Genomic DNA, 24,005 nt, shown 5'->3' on the forward strand with positions numbered 1-24,005 from the left:
CAAAAGCGCAATCTTTAAAATCAATACCGTAATTTTTTTCTAATAATAATAATAACAATAATAATAAGGTGGTAAAATGCTAGTGTATGCAAAGAATTAAAAAAAAAAAAAAGGCAAAAGGATTTTTAAAAAAGGGAAAAGGTACAAATAAGTCATTTAACTATTTGGGGAATAGCAATTAAGCCACCGAACTAGAATAAGCTCCAAATATACCCATGAACCTGAAAAAAAAGAGCAATTAGCATTTTTAGTAGGTTAACAACATGTTTGAACAGCTGACGTGTCGGTTACTGTATTTAAAAATATTTTTTTAAATTTTATTTTAAATAAAATAATTATTAATTTTTTTTTTTTTACAAATAGCCTAGCTGGAGAAGAAGCGGTGGGGACTGCCTCGTCTTCGGCCAGCCATGGAGACAAAGTGGTCGGACCGCTTTGTCTCTGGCCAACAATGGAGACGGTCCCCTTCGTCTCCATGGCGACCGAGACCCTTCGTCTCCATAGAGGCTTCTTTTATTTTTATTTTTATTTTTATTTTTATTTTTATTTTTAAAATAATTATTTCGTATTTTATTTGAAATTATTAAAATAAAATTTTAAAAATTATTTTTAGGAAATTAAATAAGGAAAATATGGCATCCAATCGTATTTTATTTAGTAGGATAATAATAATAATAATAATAATAATAATAATAATAATAATAATAATAATTTTAAAAAAATACACCTGATGTCCCAATCAGCGCAAACATGTTGTTAACTTGCTAAAAATGCTAATTGTTTTTTTTTTCTAGGTTCATTGATGAATTTTGTATCTTTTCCCAAAAAAAAAAAAAAAAAAAAAAAAAGGAAGGTGGAGTAGCGGACAAGATTTGAACCTCCAATCTCCTGAATGAAACAATATAAAAATGTGTTTTTACTATTTCTCCATGGAATCTTTTAAGATTAATTGCAATTTTATTTCTTTTTAATGTCTTAACTAACAAAGTAAAAATTAAAGATTGAACCCTTAAAATTTGAGGTCCTGTGCTATTGCACAACCCAAAATCTGCTATTCCGGTAAATTATTGTGTGGACCATGATCCACACAGTGTTGTGTGGACCATAACAAAAAGTACATTTTTAATATACTAAATGTACATTATTTATGTACTGAATGTACATTATATAAAATAATGTACTGTCAGTACTCAAATAATGTACATTCTCTGAATATAATGTACATTTTTAATATGCTAAATGTACATTATTTTTATACTGAATGTACATTATTTTACAATATACAAAATATGGTTCACACAACTTGTATGGACCATGGTCCACATAATAATGATTGGCAAATTATGCCGTGGAAACGAACCCACCTTGCAAGGTGACCACGGTTCTATATTCATAATTTCTATACTGTAGATCCATAATTATATAGCTATATGTTCATAATTTTACAAATATATTTCATAATTGTATGAATCTACAATATAAAAAAATTATGAATATACAAGGTGGACACGATTCGACAACATAACGTTTCATAATGATTGCCGCCCTGCCTCCCCCAACTTTTCTATCTTTGGATCATCTTTATTAGTCATTTTTGCATAATGCAAATACCAAGAAAGCATGTAGAAAATTATTTAAAAGAAGAAGAAGAAGAAGAAAAGAATAGTGATGGATTTAATTAATTCGGGGTGGTCCGAATTATTAAACCCATATAAGAACACGAATAGGAAATAAATAGAATGATGTTGTAAAGGCCGTGAAGATCGTATATTGTATTAGATGCCGTAAATAGGCTATTACAGTGATTTGTTAGGACAAAGTATGTAAGATAAGTAGAATGTGTTATAATTGGACAGAGGGAGGGCATTTTATACAATCCGTGGGCCTCTCAACCGCCCCCCTGAATCGGGGGAGGCGGTTATACACGCTTTGATCGCGCCCGGTCCGGAGACCGAGCAACGCGGCCGAGGTCGGCTGTCGGGGCCGCCTGTCGACCTCCTGCCAACCTCTTGCCGACCTCCTGCCAAGGTCTTGTGCTGAGACGCCTATCGAGACCTTGTGCCGAGGTGGACGGACGGGGCACGTAGCGTCGCCTCAAGATCCGTGCCAAGGTCCGATGCCGACCTCGTACCGAGGTCTCTTGCCGGGGTCTCGTGCTGAGGCGCCCGCCGAAGCATCGTGCCGAGGGTTGTTCTAAGTCGCCTGCCGAGGCCTTGTGCCGAGGTGGATGAACGGGGCACGTAGCGCCGTCCCGGGGTTCGTTCTTGCTCCATGCTCTCAGGTCGGTTCGGAACTATTCGTAATATATCCATCATCAGTCCCCCACTCTCTGAGTTGCGAGTGATCGTCAGCGAAGGAGAGTAGATGTTCCGGCCGACGCACAAAAAATGCCGACCTCCCGGCGTCCGCGTCCGAGGTCGCCTGCCGAGGTCCTGAACCGACCTCCTACCGAGGCACCTAGCTCGGGCACGTAGCGTCGCCCAAGGGGCCCGTTCTTACTCCGTGCTCTCGGATCGGTTCGAGTCAAACTTATAATATATCCATCAAATAGTATTTTGTGAGCATTTGGATTTGACAATGATTTTATGAAATTTATTCTATGAATAATTGGGACATAACATTAGGATTCTTAAAGAACCACATATATTGATTTTTCAAAGTGTAATTGAGACAACGTTGCGAATAAACTTAAAACATTTAACATATAGGAAAGAAAAGTAGTATTGTGTGAGCAATTATATTCTATCAATACATTTTTATGCAATCTATGGGAAATTACTACAATTAAGCAGCAAGTGAAATGCCTAAAGAGAATAGACAATCAGAGTGGCATGGTTTTATGAATATATGAAGGCAATAAAAGAGTTATTCAAGTGAAACATAAGTAGTGATACTGGTTAAAGGATAAGGAACTGGAGGCACAAGAACTTCAACTGCACCTTCAAGCATTTGGCTGACCCTCTTCATTGTTGGCCTCAGAGAAGCATCTTCTTGAATGCACCAGATCGCAGTCATTACAAATCGTTTCAGCGTCTCCATATCACACAAGGCCTCTGCGTCATCTTCAACTAATAACTCCAATCTCTTCTCATGAAAACAGTCCGTGAACCAATCAGCAAGAACAGCTTTATCTGCTCCACATATTTCTTCGTCCTCCAGGCTTCTCCGGCATGCTATGATTTCCATCAGCAACACTCCAAAGCTGTAAACATCGACCTTCACTGTGACTTGGTTGTTTCTGAACCACTCGGGAGCAACATAGCCTTTTGTTCCCCTAATATTAGTATATGTCCGGCTCTGGTTCATCATCAAAAGTTTTGCCAATCCAAAATCTGAGATCCGAGCAGCATAGTAATCATCAAGAAGTATATTCTGAGGCTTTATATCACAGTGAATGATCTGAGTGCTGCATTCTTCATGTAGGTAGGTGAGGCCATGAGCAACCCCCAAGGCAATTTTGGTCCTCTGGCTCCAACTGGGCTTGAGGTCATTGAAAAGGAAAGTTGCTAGAGTGCCATTTGGCATGTACTCATAAACCAGCATCCGATGCTGCCCCTCATCACAATACCCGAGCAGCCGGACCAAATTTTTGTGATGTGTTTGGCCAATCACATTTACTTCCGTCTTGAACTCCTTGTCTGTATCATGAGCTACTCGATCTAACTTCTTCACAGCAACAATGTTTCCGGAACCCACTGGCATTTCCCCTTTATACACAATTCCAAAAGCACCTCGGCCTACTTCTTCCTTAAACTGGTTTGTAGCTTCTGCAAGACATTGATATGAAAAGTATTGCAGATTTGATGGCACAGAAAGATTAGTAGGGGCAAATGCCTTGATTTTCTTCTTGTAAATGAAGAAGAATCCAAAAAGAAGTGCAGTAAGGAGTAGAACATTTACAAATACAGAGCTTCCCAAGAGCACTGAACCCGCAAGGATCAAATTTCCTTGATCCTTCTTCCTCTCTGGAAATTCTCTCCACGGATCAGGACTCAAAGGAGGAGCATCACCTTTCCCCACTTTGATGAAAGCTGTTGCATCTAGAGTGGTGTCTATGCGCCCATTCGACAGTGGCAACTTCTTCTTCCAGCAGGTATTGCTTCTGAAAATTGCAACAGCACACAAACAATCATTCAAACAAGCCGTTCTGCAGTCATCTTTGTTGGAAGGATTAATCTGCTCAAAGTCTGATAGTGGCCAATCTGTGTCTGTTATCTCAATTAAACTAAACAGCTCTTCAGATGAACCATTCGCAGGTTTCCCACAAGTCTGAACATAATTTGGTTGGCAGCTTCCATACTGGTCACTTGGATCAAGCAGGGAATAACCCCGAGGGCAATTACAAGATGGTCTCTGGTTGGCATCAATTGAGCACACACTGTTGTACCCACAAGCCCCACTGCCTTTATCGCCAGTAATTTTCGTACAAATATTATCCGGCTGAGACCAAAGAGGAATCCAAGATAGGTTACCAGCAGAACCCTTGGGATAACGATACAGAGTGAGCACTCCATCAAAGTTTAGAGTTAGTCTCAGATAATTTTCCGTAACTGATGAGACAGACCGTGGAGTAAGCTCTTGTGTTGCGTTGTTTCTTTTTAGTATAGAAACTGAGCCTTTCTCACTAAATATCACTTTATAGCCAGAATTTGTCGGATTTGAAGTATCAGAAGTCTGACTATTGTAGTAATCAGCATCGTAGTCTGAATTGGTTGAAACCATTTTTGATGAAAGCACCAAATTCCCATTATCAGGCATCCGAAGATAGAACCTACCAAGTGAAAAATTGGCTTCAGAGCGTCGAGAGATGAGCATGCTGCCAATCTCCATCTCTTGAGTTGGCAATAAAGTATCGGTTGGGTGTGCAAAGGTATCCCACAGCACTCTAGAATCATTTCTGGAAAGGACAAATTTTCCTGTATCATTCAAGAAACCATAAGCAACTTTATCAACAAAGCCATCAGTTGTCCATAATCTATTGCCCTGAGGATCACGAAGAATCAGCCCAAATTCAGCATCCAGCCGCAGTGTTGATCCTTGTGGCACCGGAGAAGTAGTATTTGCATGCCAAACTATGGTACGCTCATTTATTTTTGCATACCATATGCAAACCAAGAACTGATTTGTGCCTTGAATTTGTGAGAATCCACATGCAAACTCACCAGAAGGTGAGAGCCATGGTTTGGTGTTATCTGTTGCAGTAAGAGTGCTGCCAGCAGCTATAGTACTATTGTTTTGAGCAAAAGTGTGGAATGGAAAAAGAAGCACAAAGAGAAGAAAGTAAAAAGGTGTGTACACCATTGCAAGAGAAAGTAAGGTTCAATACAGAAAACAAAACAAAACTTGAGATAGAGAAGGAAAGTAGATAAGATTCATTTTTATGGAGCATATACTGTAATACTTTTATTTTCCTCATTTCCTGTTACAAGTCAAATGAGAAGACTTCAGAAATTGACATTGTCCAGTTATGTAAATGCACGTGTCCCTTCTTTTATTCTTTTAAATACTAGCAACAATATTCATTCTGATGCATAACAATTCATTGTTAAATGAACATTGAATTAAGACTAATAGAAACAATATAATAGTTCATTTTTAATTGTTTAATAAAAGTGTTAGATGAGAAAATGAGCAGAAAAGACAATATGAAAGCAAATATTAAGATTGATAATGAACCACACATGTTGAGTTTCCAAATAGTTGGGACCACACAGAAAGCAGATTTTGATGTTTTTACCCTTAATTCCCACTCCCACTGAATAGTCAAATTCCTATCCACCACTATCAGAAAAGAGAAGAATAAAAGAGGAGACTTTACATAATTGACTTGGTCAATTTCCATAGTCTAATATGATCATAATTTCCATCACATGAATATAGATATTTAATACCACAATTAGTTGGAAAAAAAATCCATAGATCATGCGGTCCAGGATAATAAACGAGGAAGCTTCATTTGAAATGCAGTAAGGTGCAATTTTAGATTTTAAACTCTCCCTTTTTTTCTCTTTATGCTTCCACAGTTTAATTTGACAATTATGCCTTTATCAAAGATATTGACCCACCAACTACTACATTGTCATCACATTAAACCTGAAATGCATACATTTGAAATCTTCAAATAACAATGGAGTCATGGAGCTAGCTCCTATGAAATATCTCATTCTCGTAACTTTTAAAGCAGGTTAATATTGAGTCTATTCTCCAATTCAACATTGACATTTTCAACTCTAGGAAAGGAATAGTATATCTTGTCAAAGGTATTAACACCATGGTTGAATTAAACATATGCTCAGGGAAAATGAAAATTTTCACCTGTAACGCATCTAAGTAAAAATTCATGTAGGCAGGTGCAGGTGGGAACCAGCCATTGTAAACAGTCACCTCTCTTGAATTAGTCAAAACTTCAAATGCCCTTTGCTTAAGATTGTGGCTAGTTGCTAAGTTTCTAACACGGTAAATGCAATCCTGACAGGTCACCGGTGTGCCAGCCTACATATCAATCAAACTGTTCATCAACCATGATCAGTTCTTCAATCAATTTCAGTTCGATATCAAAAAGTATAAAATAAAATTAATAATAGAAGCATACAGATACACTGAAATTGGACTCCAGAAGATTGTTGAATAATGTCAGATTTCCAGGTCTCTGAGGCTATACATCAAATACCTTGAGTGCATTCGGAATTCACGAGATGATGATAGCTACACACTGCTAATAATACTTCTCCATTTCCTTGTTACCAATTAGAAGCACCAGAAGTTGCGCTTATAAAAGTAATTCCATCCTCTCATATAAAGATCATTTTGGGAATTAAGCCTCAAGGAGGGGTCATGATGGAGGTCCTCTCATATAAAGATCATTTTGCTACACACTTTTCAGCTAATGATGGAAGGCCTAGACACTATATAAGGGGTCTCATGTTTCCTATTTAAACATCATTCTTAGGTACATTACACTAACTAGTTTAGTGATGTATTGTCTTAACTTTTTATGCAAATATCAGAATTCAATTCCCAGCAGCTGTGTATGTGGTATCACTTTTTAAGATGGATGTGCATTATAATTCATTTGCTATTTTTGACGTGTTGGCTTCCTCATTCTCATGATCATCTTGTTAACGTTTTTGCCATAGAAAAACTCTCTATTTTAAAATGACTTGCCCAAAATGGCTAATGTCAATATTATTTGAGCGACCCTTAATATTTATTTATTATTTAGGTTATCACCTCGAGTATTGTACATACACTTTGGATCTAGAATATCTTATTTGTAACGTAATGTACAATTCATTCTTATAATTTTTTTTTTTTTTTTAAATTTAGATTTAGAGAAAGTGTCAAGTATGACACTAAACTTATACTTTTATGTAAGTGAATTATTGAACTTTAAAAGTGTACAATTAATCATTAAATTAGACAAAATCCAATCATAATAATTACATGGTATGTAATTTTGAATTTAATCGTTTCAGTCTTTCAGAGTGATCCACGTATATAGGTTTTTATGTAATTTCGCGAACGCGCGCTTTAGAGTCCACAACTACAAGAAAAATGGCGGCGGTAGAGAGTTTCAGTGTACAAGCTTACATTGCTTCAGAACAATGGATTTCCATGGTAGACATAAAATAAATCAATTTTCTGGGATTTGAATACAGTCTTAGTTTATGTAAGCCAAATGAGAAGAAGAAGAAGGAGAGGAGGAAGCTTAAGAAAGCACAAGGAAGGAAGGAAGAAGGAGGAGGCTGAACTGCCAAAGGAACGAGCTGAACAGAAACGACGTCGCATGAAACAGCAGTTGGAGGGCGTTGATCATAGATTCAGACGACGACGTCGTTCCAAGGCAAACGGTTGTTTTCGGTATTCTGTTTATATTTTGTTTGGCTGAATGGAGTTGGGGTTTTGGGGAGTCAGTTATGGAAGTGGATTGTAAGGATTGGATTTTATGTTGAGAAATAATTCAAATATACATTTCTTTCTTCTCCCTATAAATCCTAACTTCTGCTTCTTTCTTTCTTTCTTTCTTTCTCAATTTTCCTCTGGGATTTCTGTTCTTTCTTTGAGTGCATTACAGATTGTTCTCTATCTCAGTTGTTTTTTAAACAAACTTGCTTTAGGATGCACTTTGAATAAGAACCCAAAGAGGGGAAAAGTTTGTGAAAATCAAGATCAGGGGGTTTTGCTCCTTGGAACAAAACCAAGAATTAGAAATTTCTTTTAAAGAAAATGGATAGTAGCAACATTAGCAATTTCAGTAGCTTGGATCAAATGCAGTCGGAGGAAACGGTGCTTCGTAATAATGTCAATGCTCTTATTGTTTCTTATCTTCGTGACAACAATCTCCATCAGGTTCTTTCTTTGTGGTTCTTGAGAAAGTTTAATTTCTTTTGTGCCTTCAGTGTTGTTTGGTATATTTGATATTGTATCTTTAGTGATGCTTGGTATTTGTGGTACAGTGGAAATTTTTGCAAATATTGTTATTTTAGTGGAGAAATAATATAATTTGAAGAATTTTAGAATGTGATCATGTAAACATTGTAAACTCCCATCCTTCATGCTAAAATAGGAACCTCCAAAATGTCTTTAAAAGCACATATGATGGAGTTGAACTTGATTGACAGTTTGAGACTTATGTAATCTAGTTGTGATTTGTAGTGATTTTCTACCATTCTAACCTCTTTCCTTTGAGCATTCAACTCTTCTGACACTGCTAATCTCCAATTTGGATCACACAAATGCTTCCTGAATAGTTCTTTAAAAAAAAAAACAGGTTAGAAACCCTACAAGTAAAAGCCCTATGGTTGTTCAACGGTTTCTGATTCGATACCTATTTAGAAATAGGGCATTTTGAAATGAATGGACTTCTTTAGAAGCCACTTAGGGAGATTTTAATCAGAAAAATCAGTATAACCATATTTCAGTTTGTGAAGCTGAGGTAAGGACTAGGGAGAAGAGTTGAATTACTTTCTTTGAGCGTTTGAACTTTGAAGAACCATAAGTTGGAGCTTCTAAGTTCAACCTGTTTTCATTTTGGAGCAGAGTGAATGAAAACACATTTTAAAGCTTTTGAATATTACTAATTGGATAGAAAATTGATAGGTATACTGTATACACACAAAAACATGTGCAGCCACACAAGGAATCACATTCTTAGTCTACTCAAACTTTTCCAAGTCAAAGCACAACCAAACATGGAGATAACTTACTCACCTTTCAAATTGCCAGGAAAACATTCCTGCCTACCAAACAGCCTCTAAGTAAAACTTAAAAACTTGATCAACTTCTACCGTCTTTTTGTAGTGATTCTTTTCATCTTCATTTGGCTTCTTCTTATTACCCATGAGGTTCCAAATCTTCGGTGCCCCTTGATGTACATTTGGACATACCACAACAACCCTAAGAAATTGTCACCCATGAGGTTCCAAACTTGCTGCTGGAAAATATTCTTATTCATACTACTTCTATGGAAAGGGATACAACAATTTATTGACAAAGGACGCCGCCTAAATGGGGCAAAATTACCTAACAATTGAAAAATGGGAATAAGTGACTAATTTCTCTATTAAAATTTATTACATGTAAAGTAGGGAACAAATTCCTGTTATAAATTAGGAAGCTAAAAGAGATATAATACTATAGCATCAGATAACTGATAAAAGTAAATTAAAAACTTTCTGTTCTACATGGTAAAATTTATTTTTACTTTAGGATAAAATCTAGATTTGCTTTAGGAGTGGACTCATTTGTTCCCAACATATTCTGGGAAGATAGTTATTTGCACATGGCTCTATAAGTCTTGTTTCTGTGTTTTCTCAACTAAAGCTGTTGGTTGAAGGTTGAGATCTAAAATACTTGTTTTCAGGCCGCAGGAGTCGTTGCATCAGCTACAATGACACCATTGCCTGTTGGAGATCCTCCTAATAAGTTACTTGAATTGGTTGCAAAGGTATATTGTATATATTGTTTATTAATGGTTGCCATTGTTACATCTCATGGTTTTTTTAATCCTACTTCAGAGTATGAAAATAGATAACAAAATTGACATCTTGAAGTTCTAAGTGGTTAACAGGGTTTTGCAGCTGAGAATGATGAAGCGTTGAGAAGAGTTTCTTCAGCTGCTGGATATGGCTCAATACCAGCTCCTCGGGCAATTTCTGCTGATTTTAGCTTTTTTAGGTAATAATTTCCACCAAGCTGTAGTATCTTACAATCTTTTGGACTGGCCATGAAATGTTTCTTTGTACGCTTTTTTTTTTTGTTTTTTTTTTTGTTTTTGTTTTGTTTTATTGGTTGAACAAAAGGGCGCAAGTCTACTTCATAAAAATTCACAAGATTACTTCACAATAATCCACAAGTTTACTTCAAAAACATTATAAATTAGTTTATTGTTAAGGGGGCTTTGGAGGTATTGTGGATTTTTATGAAGTAGACTTATGCACTAGGCTTAAGGTTTGTCATGAAGTAGACTTGTGGCTTTTTCAATTGCATATTCTTTTGGGTTTTGCAGTAAACTTATGTATTGGTAACAGTTTTTGCTTTATTATGCTATAAATGAATTATGAATTATTTATGTTATCAATGAATGTATAATGAGTGTATATTGTTTTTTGAAGATGTCTCAACCTTTGTATGTTCTATTACCAAGAAGAAAAAAGGAAGATTTTGAGTGATTAATAATGTCATTTAAACATATTTGTTGACGGAGGACCAAAAATGTCATGATACAATAATACTAGGAGTCTAGGACCAACGGGGATGTTCTAGGAAAAAAAAAGGACTAAAAGTGGAATGAAACATATAAATCTAGGACCAAAAAAGGAAAAGAAATTAACACTTAGAACTGAGTAGACCGCAATGCCTTGGTATTTAATGCCATTTAAACAGTTTTGTTGACGGAGGACCAAAAACGTTCATGCCACAATAATACTAAGACCAAAGTGGGATGTTTTGGAAAAAAGGACTAAAAGTGGACTGACACGTATAAGTCTAGGACCAAACATGTAATTAACTCTTTTTGTTGTTGTTGTTGTTGTTTATTTATTTATTTATTTTTTTTGGAGCTGATAATTTGATCTATAAAAGTAGTATGCATTATTGCTAAATAACTGTGTATGGTTAAGATAGCTGATAATGTGTTCAACTTCCTAAACAGTACTGCACTTGACATCAAAGGCTCATCAAAAAAATTTCCAAAACATGAAACTCGATATATTTCTGAGCACAAGGTTGTACCTTCAGCAAATTTTGGTTTGTAAAATTGGCTTCGTCTTTGTTTTTACTGCTTAATTTAATTGAAAACTTGCTTAATGCAATTATATCTAACAGAATAATTTATTGTAGAGTATTGCTAGATGTGCAAGATTTAGTTCTGGTGGAAGGTTTCTTGCTACCCCAAGTACAGATGTGACAATCAAACTTTTTGACGTATTGTTCTCTTTTGTTCTTTTTATCATCTTTTTCTTTTGTCATTTATTTATTTATTTTGGTGCTTATGAGCTGCAATCTTCTTGTGAAGGTTTTAAAAGTCAAACAAATGTTGCAGTCAGACTCAAGAGATGGCTCAGTGAGGCCAGTTATACGAACATTCTATGATCATACGCAAGTAATATTTTCATTGCAATTTAGATGATGTTCACTGTCATGGAGCAATGATTGCTAGTTTCCCTATGATTTTCTTTTTGTATTTCCCCAAATTATCCTTATTTATGCAATTATGCTCTCCGAGTTTGAATCAGAAAATTATATTTAGTTTCAGTGTTTAACATTTTGGTTGACTATAATCAATCATTAAATTTACATGTGATTGGTGTGAAGAGCGTTCTTCCCTGCTGCATGATGCAGGAGTGGTATGCTGAATGCTTTGAGACTCTGAGTGGTTGAACTTTTCTAATAACAATTTGATATGCGTGGAACTGGCTTTAATACAAGTGAATATTTGTTAATATTCATGGTGGATAAAATAATTTGCTTTTCCGATTATGATGTTCTTGTGTTATCATATCTCCCAGTGATTGTGGAGTTGGAATTCCCCTGCTTACCTACGGTTTTTTTTTATACATCTGCAGTCAATTAATGATTTAGATTTTCATCCTAAACATGCTGTTGTGGTATCTGGGGCAAAAGATCGCACCATCAAGTATGTGCTTGTTTTTCAGTATATCCTTCTAGAGTTCTAGACTGTTTTATTTTCCAATTATTGATTCCCACTGTCCCGATAAGGCTGTCCCGTTTCACTTCTCAAGCTTCAAGTGTCTGAATTAACCAATTTTTTTAAAGAATATTTCTTGAAAATCTTGAGTTATAATTCATGAGACAAATAGTACTTAATATGTAGTTTCTTAATATCTATTTTTTATTTCAAAATTTAAACATAAGAATATGAAACTACATGGGACAATTAAGGTGGAATAGAGGAAGTATTATTTAATTGTAATCAGACTTCTTGCTATCAATAAAATGAATCTCCCATTGTTTATGCAGTAAAGTGCTTTCTTTCTTGCAGATTCTTTGATTTTTCAGAACCGGTATCAAGGGGAGCAGTTGAAATTCTTAAGGTCTCTTCGACTCCTTGTCCAATTCAATCATCAATTTTAAAGGAAATTCTTAGGAAATAGATTTTTATTTGTGGTATTACAGTCCTTTTCATAAAGGTTCAAATTTCATATTTTGTCAGGATACTCAGGATGTAACGTCTTTGTCAATTCACCCTTCTGGAGATTGTCTTCTGGCAGGCAAGTAAAGTTCTCTTGGAATTAAATTATGAACAATTCTTAGGCTTTTCTAGAGCTAGTGATGCTGCTCCCATAATTTTCAAGCTGACCTCTGTCTATCTTTGAAATCAATTACTCTTGGAAAATCACATATTCTTTAATCTTCGATTCGATCTGTTAAAATACGGTGCGTTACACTTGATGTTTGCTTTCAACTCATAAATTACTCTTAGAGAACCACATATTCCTTAGGAAATATGGTATGTTGTACTTGACTTTTTCTTTTAACTCTTTGCTCTAGACGACTAAGAAATTTTATAAGATGCATTGAAAAATGGGTTTTGTGTGCTTAAAGTTTTAACAAATAGAAGAAACTCAAAGTGAACTGTGACTTTTACTGATGCTAGGAACTTTAAAGATCATCAAGCTGAAAAACTGGTCTTTAGATGCCTTCTGCAGAAAAAGTAAATTAGAGTAAAAATATACTGTTTTCTTATTATGTTTCAGATGTAGTGTTAGAGTCGGACTAAAATTGTTCCAAACTAATTTAGAGTGGCTAAAACATTCTGTAGTGTTTCCCCTCCCTCATAGACGTTAAGTACAGAATACTGAGTCTTAGACTCACTCTTAATTGCTAAATTGCTGCATTAAATTACTGATTTTTCTTAAATTGGCATCTGACAAGGGTACTTACAGGAACTGTTCACTCCGTCCCTCATTTATATGACTTCAATACTTTTCAATGTCACATGCCATTAAATTTCCAAGACCCTATTGTTAATGGAGCCATAAATCAGGTAGATCGAGTCTGCATTTTGATAGGCTTTACGTCATAAAAGTTGATTACTTGATCGTTTTCTCTGTTTATCAGGTTAGATATTCACGAAGCGGTGGCATGTTTGTAACAGCATCCAAAGATGGTGCTATTCGGTTGTGGGATTACGCATCTGGCAAGTGTGTCCGATCCATAGTTGCACATGGAACAGTGGAAGCCACAAGTGCAAACTTTACAAAGGATCAAAGGTGAAAGATAAAAACCGAATTTCATCTCAAGCGCTAGTGATTCTTGAATACATTTAAGTAGGAACATTCTCTTGAAAATTAAAGAATAAATACAATAACAAATAAAGTAATAATGTGACAGCAGAGAGGAGAAAGTGGAGCCGAGTTTGACAGCTTTTGCTTCTTTGTCATAAGCTGTTCCTGCTAACTTAACTACATCCTGCACTAGTAATAGTTCCTCTTTTATTGAGTAATGTATTCCTGAGTGCACTGCAACAGTAAATCATATTGTGATGTTTGGTACACTACAGAGGATACCGTTTTATATATGTTATTGGGCAGAGCACAGATTAACGTTGCAAGTCTTTTAGGTATGTCCTCTCATGTGGAAAAGACTCTTCTGTGAAGCTTTGGGAAGTTGGCACAGGAAGATTGGCCAAACAGTATCTTGGAGCTGTACATACGAAGTCGCAGTTCCAGGTAAAAGCCAGCTAACATACATGACACATTTTATAGAGACTTAGAACCCGTGTCTGCTTTTGTATGAATTGAATCCCTTATTGGAATAGACATAAGCTTCTCCCCTTTTGCATGCATTCTATTAAACTTTTTGGTGGCGTGAATGTGAGAAATTTTCAAACGTACTAAGAGATAGAGATAGAGATAGAGCTGCAGTTCTTGAACTTATCTTGAGCATTAAAGGGTAGCAAATCCTTTCATAATCTATCTATCTATCTATCTATCTATAGATTATATCTACGACTAAAAAAAATACAGAGAACATGAAATTGGAGTTGGGGAAACTTGCTTGGTTCAATATATGCCAGTGATTATATTGTAATTGGTTGATGCAGGCTGTTTTCAATCATACGGAAGAATTTGTACTATCCATAGATGAATCAAGCAATGAGGTTAGTTTTCATTCTTCAATTCTTTTCTTTAATCCGATCCACCCACCAACTCAGATCAAAGGGTGGGTGGTATTTAACAGCTTGCTTAACATTATATTTCTCTCAGATTGTTGTGTGGGATACTCTGACGGCAAAGATAGTATGTAGATTTCCCTCCAACCATGTTGGTGTTCCGCGTTGGATTGAGCATTCTCCAACCGAGGCAGCGTTTGTTTCATGTGGAATTGACGAGTCTGTAAAGTTCTGGAGAGGATTACCATGATTTTACTGTATGAATATGAAGATTGATATCATGCATTCATTCTGCACCAATCACATATGCTACATTGAATTGGCTGCAAGATGATAAAGTAGGGGTGGGTGGAGAATTACCATGATTTTCAAAGTTAAATACAATGTCTCGTAGTCTTACTGTATTGATGAAAAGAACTATGTCACCATGAACTTGTACTGATTACAAAGCGAATATATGTTGCTCGATCTCAAGGTCTTATTGCTCAAAACTTGTGTTGCTACTCGACTTAGATGGTGAATGGTTCGTTGTTGATGTAATTGATTGCGTTACTCCATAAGTCTTTCTGTGTTGAGTAACCTTTAATTTGCTCCTATAGCATTCCTTGTTACTTGATGTCAATTTTTAATTCATCTTTAAACTCATACAATGATGGGTAATGTTGATTGTTTATGACTCATGTAAATTTACAAAGACCATTTTAAGGGGTTTTAATTTCTAATCCTATTTTACACTGCACTATTAAAATCTATTATTGCACTTATTCCTAACATAAGCATTAAAGGATGAAAGTAGTAAGCTATGACTTCATGCAATTAGGGATTAAGTTTAGCAACTTTAGTAGTCGAGGATTAAAGTGGTGAAATCTTAATAGTCGAGGGACCATTTTAAGTAAAATTGCATAGTTATAGACTAATTGAGTAATTTTAATAGTCGATGATTAAATTGGTAAAATTTTAATAGTCGATGGATCAAATTGGCTATTAAGTCTTATTACATTTATTCCTCATTAAAGGATGAAGGTATTAAGCTATGACTTCATGCAACAAATAGTAAGAGGCTAAGGCAGTAAGCCATAAATCCAAAATGCTTACAAAGTATGTAGACAGTAAGGCAAAGGCAACTAGGCAAAAAAGAAAAATATAATCTCTACAATAGCAAAGCCAATTAACAAAGAGATCAAACTTGACAGTAATTAAGTTGTTATCAAAATAAGCATGAACAATACTAAAGGGAAGAAAATAGTTAGACGTCTAGGCACAATGGCGGACCTACAATGGGGGCAGTTGCTCCCACTGACCCCTCCCTAATTTAATCCTTTTATACAATATAAATATAAGATTTACTAAAGGTTTTAGTAGCCTAGTTGGTAGAAACCTTAGGTTGTTTATAGTTAGGTCATGGAATCAATTCCCATTAGTAGTGTTTTTTTTTTTTTTTTTTTTTTAAATTTTTAATTTTATTTTAGCCATTCCAATTCTATAGTAATTTTTTTTTGTTTTTTTTTTTAATTTTTTTTTTAACCTTCCAACACTTCAATAAATTAAATATTTTTTAAGTCTACTTTTTTGTAAATCATTTAGTTAATGTAGTCCACAAATTTATATTATACTTCATTGTATTCAAATTAATTTAGAAGGTTGGACTTCCATTTGGAAGGTTGTGAGTTCAAGCCTCAGTCGAGGCGTTATTGGTTCTTTGTGTTTCAGTAGGTTGAGAAAGTATATGAACAGATACTACAATGTAATAGTGCCAGTAACATTCAAACAAACAAAAAAAAATTAATTTAGAAAAATTAAAAGTTGATATAACTAAAAGAAAATTAAAAGTAAAGTATTTATAAATATACTATCTTTTCCATTCAAACTATTTTATCTAATCGATTATGTTTCATATATTTTATAGCATTTCAAAGTGTTTTAAAATTTAACCCTACCCAAGTATAGTTTTGGCTCCGCCCATAACTATCTTGTCGTCTATCATAAATATTATTGTATTATAATTTATAATGTATTTGAACCATATTATAGATGTTTGATATTTTTTCATTGACAATTCTAAAGTCGTAGCGAATTCTTCAAACAAAATTGTGAAAGATGCAATTTTTTTTAGAAGTAAGATCTAGAGTTAAGTATGCCCCCACTCACATTATTTTCTGAATCCGCCACTGTCTAGGCAATAAGCAAATCTAACAATAAGGCGGGTTGACGAGAAGATCCCTAATATTTGAGAGATATTCTCAAACCCACGAAAAGGAATATGAAGGAGGCAAATTTTAGTGTGGAACATGGTCCACACAACATGTGTGGACCATGATCCAAAACGTTGTCATTTTTTTATTGAAAAGAAACGGTACTCGTTCTGTGTAGTTAGTTTTGTTTGTATAACATATTCAGTTTTATTTCAACACAATTAAAGTTTTATTTTGTTTCAACTACAGTTTCATTTGACATTATACATATAATAGTCTTATTACAGTGACCTTTATGGAATTTCATTTTATACACACTGTAGACTTATTACAACAACACTAAATTATAATTCTAATTCAACTACGATTTCATTGGACAACATACACTCAAATATATGAAACTGTTATTCAATTTCATTTTATATACACTGTAGTTTCATTACAGCACAACTAAAGCATCATTTTGATATAACTACAGTTTCATTTGACAATATATACACTCAATATGTGAGACATGTTATTCAGTTTCTTTTTATACATACTGTAGTTTCATTTCAGCAAAACTAAAATATCATTTCAATTCAACTACAGTTTTATTTGACAATATACACTCAATACGTGAGACATGTTATTCAGTTTCATTTCAACACAACTAAACTGTCATTTTTTTGAATGCTAAACTAAACTTAAACTATATCATTTTAATTCAATTACAGTTTCATTTGATAATATAAACATAATATGCAAGACAAGTTATTCAGTTTCATTTTAGATACATTGTAGTTTCATTTTATTCTAAACACACTAAAAATACAAGATTTGTTAAAATTTAACTGCTGTCATTTCTTTACTTAAAGAAACGACGTTGTTTTCGGCATATGGACCCTGGTCCACCGTATAGCAACCGTATAAAGGATATCCTAATGCCATTTTTGGGCCTTGGCACATGCCGCACATAAATCAAGATCTTTTCTCAAATCGGCAAGATGGATCAAAACTTAAAGGCATGAAAACTAAATTTTTTAGGAAGAAACTTGTAATGAAAAACTACTATTTTTTACTCGTGTAATGCACTGAATTGTTTTGTTATAATATACTAAGAATATTTGAATCGATATATAATTATATAAACTATAACATCAAATATTATATTCAATGAAGAAAGACTATATATATAATTATACAAATAAATAAGCTATATATCTTAATAAAATACATACCAAGAATCATCAATGACGAAATCAATCAGCCTTTGAGGATTTTGATTGACTTGGATAACTTTTGGTTCAGTAATGAAAATTACACGGCCAATCAAATTTGCGAAAATCAACCAAACCATTTTAAGTTGGCAGTTATGAATGAATTATTATAATATCAAAAAGAAATGCAAATAACACCCAATATAGAACGAAATTGTAATAAAAAGTTACCAATTAGCTGGTTGCTATCCATACCTCTAGGAGCCTTCAACGACTCAAAATCCTCGAGTTTAAACATGTGTTTGGGAAAATCGGATTCATCTTGATCTGTAACGCTAATCAAAGTGTCATTATATTGTTCGCTTCCATAATGTACTTGTGTTTGCATGACTTAAACCTCATGCGAGAGGTTTGCACAATAAAATTGTGAATATCATAGATTTTCCCCTCCTTCAAGAGTTTGTTGAATTTTTCGACAGGATTTATAAATGGATGCAAATTCCTTGAAGGAAACACTCATAAGTATTAATAAATAAACAATATAAATTTTAATACTATTAAAATTTTTCCCTAATCATTTCATACCATATCACAAGATATGTAACCGCAGAAGCAGAAATCTCACGCCATTAAGACTACAGCTTAGCACAATATATCTTAGCTAGTATATTAGTTACTTCATTTTTCTCATAATATTGAAATAAGCTATTCAATATGTCTCTGATCTCAATAAAGCTTTCTGCATTTTTCTCTTTTCATTGTTACTGAAGTTGCTCACATATATTTTTAAGTTTTACGAAAGTGAGAGAATGACAAATTATATATGGATCAGAGTCTATCTTGCATTGTGATCTCTAATTCAAAAATAACTTTTTTTTAGGGCAATTCAAAAATAACTTTTAATTGTGTACATGCAGTTAACACATTCTTTCCTTGCAGTTAACAATTCTGTACTTGTAAACAATTAGGCACATAACATGATAATGCAGACGCATAATATGATAACTACAAACACATAAATATAATTGTTAACTGCAGGTACAAAATATGTTAACATGTTATGTGTCTGCAGTTAATATATTTTGTACTTACAAATAACAATTTTTTTGTTTGTAATTATTATGTTATGTGTCTATAATTACCATGTGATGTAATTTCAATTTGTTTACAGAGACAAAAACGATTAACTATAAGTACAAAATGTGTCAATTGCTGACCCATAATTTTTAGACTAGTTTACAATGTAATATGAACCCTAGTCCATTTTACAACAATCGTCTAGTCTAACCCTCTAGCAGTATACTTGATAATTTACAACTTGATCCACACACGTGTCCATACTGTCCGTGGACTTCATTGGAAGGCTTGGGGTCCGTTCACTAACAGAAAACTGTTCTCTAATTTTTCAGTTTTCATTATTTGTTTTCTGTTTAAAAAACTTGTTTACTAACAGAAAACTGTTCTCTGTTTTCTGTTTTCTAATTTTTTAATTTTCACCTAAAATTTAGTTTAGATAATACTAATATTTTTTGAGCTAATATTTAAAATATTTTTTTGGATATATTCATTTGAATGACATGTATATGAATATATAACTTTCACTTTGATTTCACCATATATGTGAGATTTCAATATTCCATATATGGACCGAACTTATATTATAATGTAACATAATTAAAAGTAGAGAAAAATTCAATTCTGGTCATTTGATTATAGGGGTCTTGTTAATTTTAGTCATTGACTTTTAAAAATGTTAATTTAGTACCTTAACTATGTAATTTTGTCAATTTTGGTCACTCCGGCCAAATTGCCGGTCATATTTCGCTGGAAAATTTTAATAATTAAAATAATAAGGGTATTTTGGTCGTTTCACGCATCTTTTCTTCTTCTCTGGCGAGTCCATCCCTTTCTCTCCCGTTTCTAACGTTCTTTCTCCATGTAAACCCCATCTTTAATATCATCAAGCCTCCTTTCCCGATCATCTTAGTTCATTTCATTCATCAGAAACGGGGGATTAAGGGATGGACTCGCCTGGAAAGAAGAAAAGAGACGTGAAATAATTAAAATATCCTCATTATTTTAACAATTAAAAAATTTCGGACGAAATTTGGCTGATAATTTGGCCGGAGTGACCAAAATTAACAAAAATTACATAGTTAAAGGTACTAAACTGACACTTTTAAAAGTTAGGGACGGACTGAAATTAACAAGACACCTATAGTCATAGGACCAAAATTGAAATTTCCTCTTAAAAGTATTTGAACTAATAATCTATTGAGTTCAATCGAAATCTAAAATATTATATAGAGTTTAATTCTTAAATTTGATGATATAAATAATGTCTAACTTTAAAGTGTAAACAAATAAATTATGTTTAAATAAGTAAAGTAAGTAGAAAAGATAGAAGATAGTGATAATAAGTAAAATAAGATGATAATGAATGTAATTATAATAATGTGGTTATAGTGACATATAACTAAATAGATGATTGATGATTCTGTTTTTCATTTCGAAAACAGTTTTTAAGTGTGTTCCAGTTTTTCAGAAATTTCCAGAAATTATTTTGAAAATTAGAAAACTATGTTAGTAAACATGTTTTCTGTTTTCTATTTTTCAGTTTCTGAAAATTTCCAAAAATTTCCACAGTTAGTAAACACAATTGTTATGCCGTGCAACTGTGTGTACCATTCTTGGTACACACGGTTGAAAATGGTACCGTATAGTACTATGGGAGTAACGGTGCCGTTAGTGGCACCGTTTCACTCCTCCGATCGTTTAAAAAAAATATTATTATTATTACCATAAAGCGCCACTAGGCGCCTTTTTCCACCATTTTCAACGTTTCGTCTCCAACAAGCTACAGAGCTTCTTCGCACTGTTGTAGTCTTCATCGCTCTCTCGGTCTACTCGGAGTCGCGATTTTCGCCGTCTTCATCTCATTGTCGCCGAAGCCGTGTTTTGTTCACCATTCTTCTAGCATTGTCGCCATTTTCATCGCCTTCTTCCTCAGGTATAATGTATTTTTGTGATTTTTGACTGTTAATGTTCATATTCGCTATAGATTCTTGTGATTTTTTACTAGGGTTTTGCAATGCGATTTTGGATTTTTCTCAAACAGAGCAATACTCTGTTTTTTTTTTTTTTTTTTTTTTTTTTTTTGGTGTTTTTGAAATGTTTGTGGACATATAGTGATGATATTATGTATATATAGCTTTATAATTGTGGATGTGTAGTTTAATACTTATGCACGTATGAAAATATCATTCCTGTCTTCAATTAGGGTATTTTTGAAATGTTTGTGGACATATAGTGATGATATTATGGATATATAGCTTTATAATTGTGGATGTGTAGTTTAATACTTATGCACGTATGAAAATATCATTCCTGTCTTCAATTAGGGTGTTTTTGAAATGTTTGTGGACATATAGTGATGATATTATGGACATATAGCTTTATAATTGTGGATGTGTAGTTTAATACTTCTGCATGTATGAAAATATCATTCCTGTCTTCAATTAGGGTGTTTTTGAAATGTTTGTGGACAAATAGTTGTGATATTATGGATATATAGCTTTATAATTGTGGATGTATAGTTTAATACTTCTGCATGTATCAAAATATCATTCATGTCTTCAATTAGGGTGTTTTTGAAATGTTTGTGGACAAATAGTTGTAATATTATGGATATATAGCTTTATAATTGTGGATGTATAGTTTAATACTTCTGCATGTATGAAAATATCATTCCTGTCTTCAATTAGGGTGTTTTTGAAATGTTTGTGGACAAATAGTTGTGGATGTATAGTTTAATAATTCTTATTTACAGAAATGGTGCGCGAACCTACACTGGGTGAGGCTCTTAGAGAAACAAAAAGAAGAAGAACATCGTACCTGACAGCAGCACTCCTAAATTCACAAGAAGCTGAGAGCTCTAATCTAACTAATGAAGAACACCCTGCTAGGCAAACAACCATTGCAGAGACTTCAACCAGAGGGTGCCAAACTTCGCGCAAAAGACGCCGAACACCACAGACTAGAGAAAAAAAGGGGAGATTACTTCAGTACGAGGATGTGGCCAAAGTTGATGTTTGACCTTGTCCAGAGGCTCTCAACACAGCAGAAACAAGTTGTGGTTGATATTGGATTTGGTGGACTTCTACATCTCCAACTCTGCACCAATGAATCAAAGTTGGTGCAATACCTGCTGTACAAATTTAATGTTTTCAGGTGTGATTTTGTATTAGAGGATGATATTCTCCACATTGAAGAGGTAGATGTCGAATACACGTTGGGAATCCCGCGAGGGCGTATGGAGGTCAATGAGGGAACAAAGATGGAAGACAACTCAACCCGTGAATACAAACTGCTGCTGACTTCATGGAGAAGGAGGTGGGGTATTACAGCAGGATCACCAATAACAACACAGATGCCAGATGAGATTGTTAGGAGAGCTGACCATGGTGATGAGTTCAAGAGGGATTTTGTAGTCTTTGCCGTTTCCTCCATGCTTCGAGGAAACACAACACGCTACTCCAAGTACAGAATCTTAAAGTCATTGATTCATGTTGATATGATTAAAGAATACAATTGGTGCGGCTACACATACAAATCTCTCATTGACTCGATAGAGACTTACAAGGAAGATAGAAGCAGAACCTTTTGGGGGCCAATGACATTGATATTGGTCAGTTCTTATTGTCTTTAATCTAATTGCATGAATTTTATGTAGTTGTAGATGTATAATTAACAATTTATTATGGATATATATGCATGAAGCTTGGAATATACTCAGTTTAATAAGATCTTTTATGTAGTTCTGAATTTGTGGATATATAGTTTTAAAATTGTGGATTTATAGTTATGTGATTATAGATATGTAGTACTCTGTGAATATATGAATGTATTACTCTGTGAACAGACTGTTAAGAATTTTGGATATATAGTAATGTATTTTTGGATGTATAGTTATGGATTTATGGATATATATGCATGAAACTTGGAATATACTCAGTTTATTAAGATCCTTTATTTAGTTCTGAATTTGTGGATATATAGTTTTAAAATTGTGGATATATAGTTATGTGATTATGGATATATAGTACTCTGTGAATATATGAATGTATTACTCTGAGAACAAAAAGTTAATAATTCTGTACATATAGTAATGTATTTTAGGATGTATAGTTATGATTTTATGGATATATATGCATGAAACTTGGAATATACTCAGTTTATTAAGATCTGAATATATATTTCTGAATTTGTGGATATATAGTTTTAAAATTATGGATATATAGTTATGTGATTATGGATATGTAGTAATCTGTGAATATTAATGCATTACTCTATGACCATGCAATTAAGAATACATGGGTAAATTGTTCTAAATTGAACTTTAACATAATCTTCTGTAATTTGTAGCTATTCTACTTTGATCGAGTAGAATTCAAAGGAATGAAGGTCAACAGGACATACCCTAGCATACTTGCTTGGACGAGCACTCTTGTAAGAAAGAGAGTCAAGGCTGAAAAAAAAAAGGCTGGGGGGTTTGGAAAGGGAAAAGTTGTCCCTAGGGTTAAGAAGCCAAGGACTGCTGTTACCACCTCACTGCAACAACCTGCAAGCACTGCTGCTGCTACAACCTCACTGCCACAACCTGCATTTACTGCTGCTGCTACCACCTCACAGGATACTACTTCTTCTACTCCTGCTACTGCAACACCGACACCACCTACAAATGAGCCACTCTCAAGTGTTGACCGGGTAACCTGTGTGGTCCAAAAGCTAGCATCAAATGTTCTGGAGTTTGGTGAAGCTATGTTTGAAATTGGAAAGCAGGGCGCACCTATTGAAGTGATGAAGAAAGCATTCTCAGGGATATCAAACATGCTAGGTGCTGCAAGTGCAATTGAATCGACTTCCGTTCCAACTGCCTCTCAGTTGGATGACATATTCTTTGGGAGTGAAACCTTCACA

General features: G+C 34.2%; 2 protein-coding genes across 4 annotated transcripts; one reads left to right on the top strand and one right to left on the bottom strand.

Annotated features, from left to right (window-relative positions):
- Positions 1–2,680: 2,680 nt before the first annotated feature.
- LOC109160185 (G-type lectin S-receptor-like serine/threonine-protein kinase RLK1) lies at positions 2,681–5,395 on the bottom strand. Its single transcript, XM_019308400.1, has one exon. It carries the CDS (start codon positions 5,299–5,301, stop codon positions 2,866–2,868), a length of 2,436 nt encoding a protein of 811 aa, XP_019163945.1. The 5' UTR covers positions 5,302–5,395; the 3' UTR covers positions 2,681–2,865.
- Positions 5,396–7,987: 2,592 nt separating this feature from the next.
- On the top strand, positions 7,988–15,198 carry LOC109160186 (cleavage stimulation factor subunit 50-like). 3 transcript variants are annotated; one of them, XM_019308401.1, is made up of 14 exons: positions 7,988–8,349; positions 9,863–9,946; positions 10,070–10,176; positions 11,153–11,225; positions 11,341–11,424; positions 11,516–11,602; positions 12,066–12,136; positions 12,503–12,554; positions 12,674–12,731; positions 13,407–13,507; positions 13,582–13,733; positions 14,084–14,192; positions 14,567–14,623; positions 14,730–15,198. In XM_019308401.1, exons 1-14 carry the CDS (start codon positions 8,227–8,229, stop codon positions 14,883–14,885), a joined length of 1,314 nt encoding a protein of 437 aa, XP_019163946.1. In that variant the 5' UTR covers positions 7,988–8,226; the 3' UTR covers positions 14,886–15,198. The 3 variants fall into 3 exon arrangements, with proteins under 3 accessions (XP_019163946.1, XP_019163948.1, XP_019163947.1); XM_019308403.1 differs by lacking the exon at positions 7,988–8,349 and having other exon boundaries at positions 9,669–9,946; positions 10,060–10,176; positions 11,153–11,247; XM_019308402.1 differs by lacking the exon at positions 7,988–8,349 and having other exon boundaries at positions 9,876–9,946; positions 11,153–11,247.
- The last annotated feature ends 8,807 nt before the right edge of the window (positions 15,199–24,005 follow it).

The sequence above is a fragment of the Ipomoea nil genome, unplaced genomic scaffold, assembly GCF_001879475.1.
Source record: "Ipomoea nil cultivar Tokyo-kokei standard unplaced genomic scaffold, Asagao_1.1 scaffold2845, whole genome shotgun sequence".
Taxonomy (NCBI): domain Eukaryota; kingdom Viridiplantae; phylum Streptophyta; class Magnoliopsida; order Solanales; family Convolvulaceae; genus Ipomoea; species Ipomoea nil.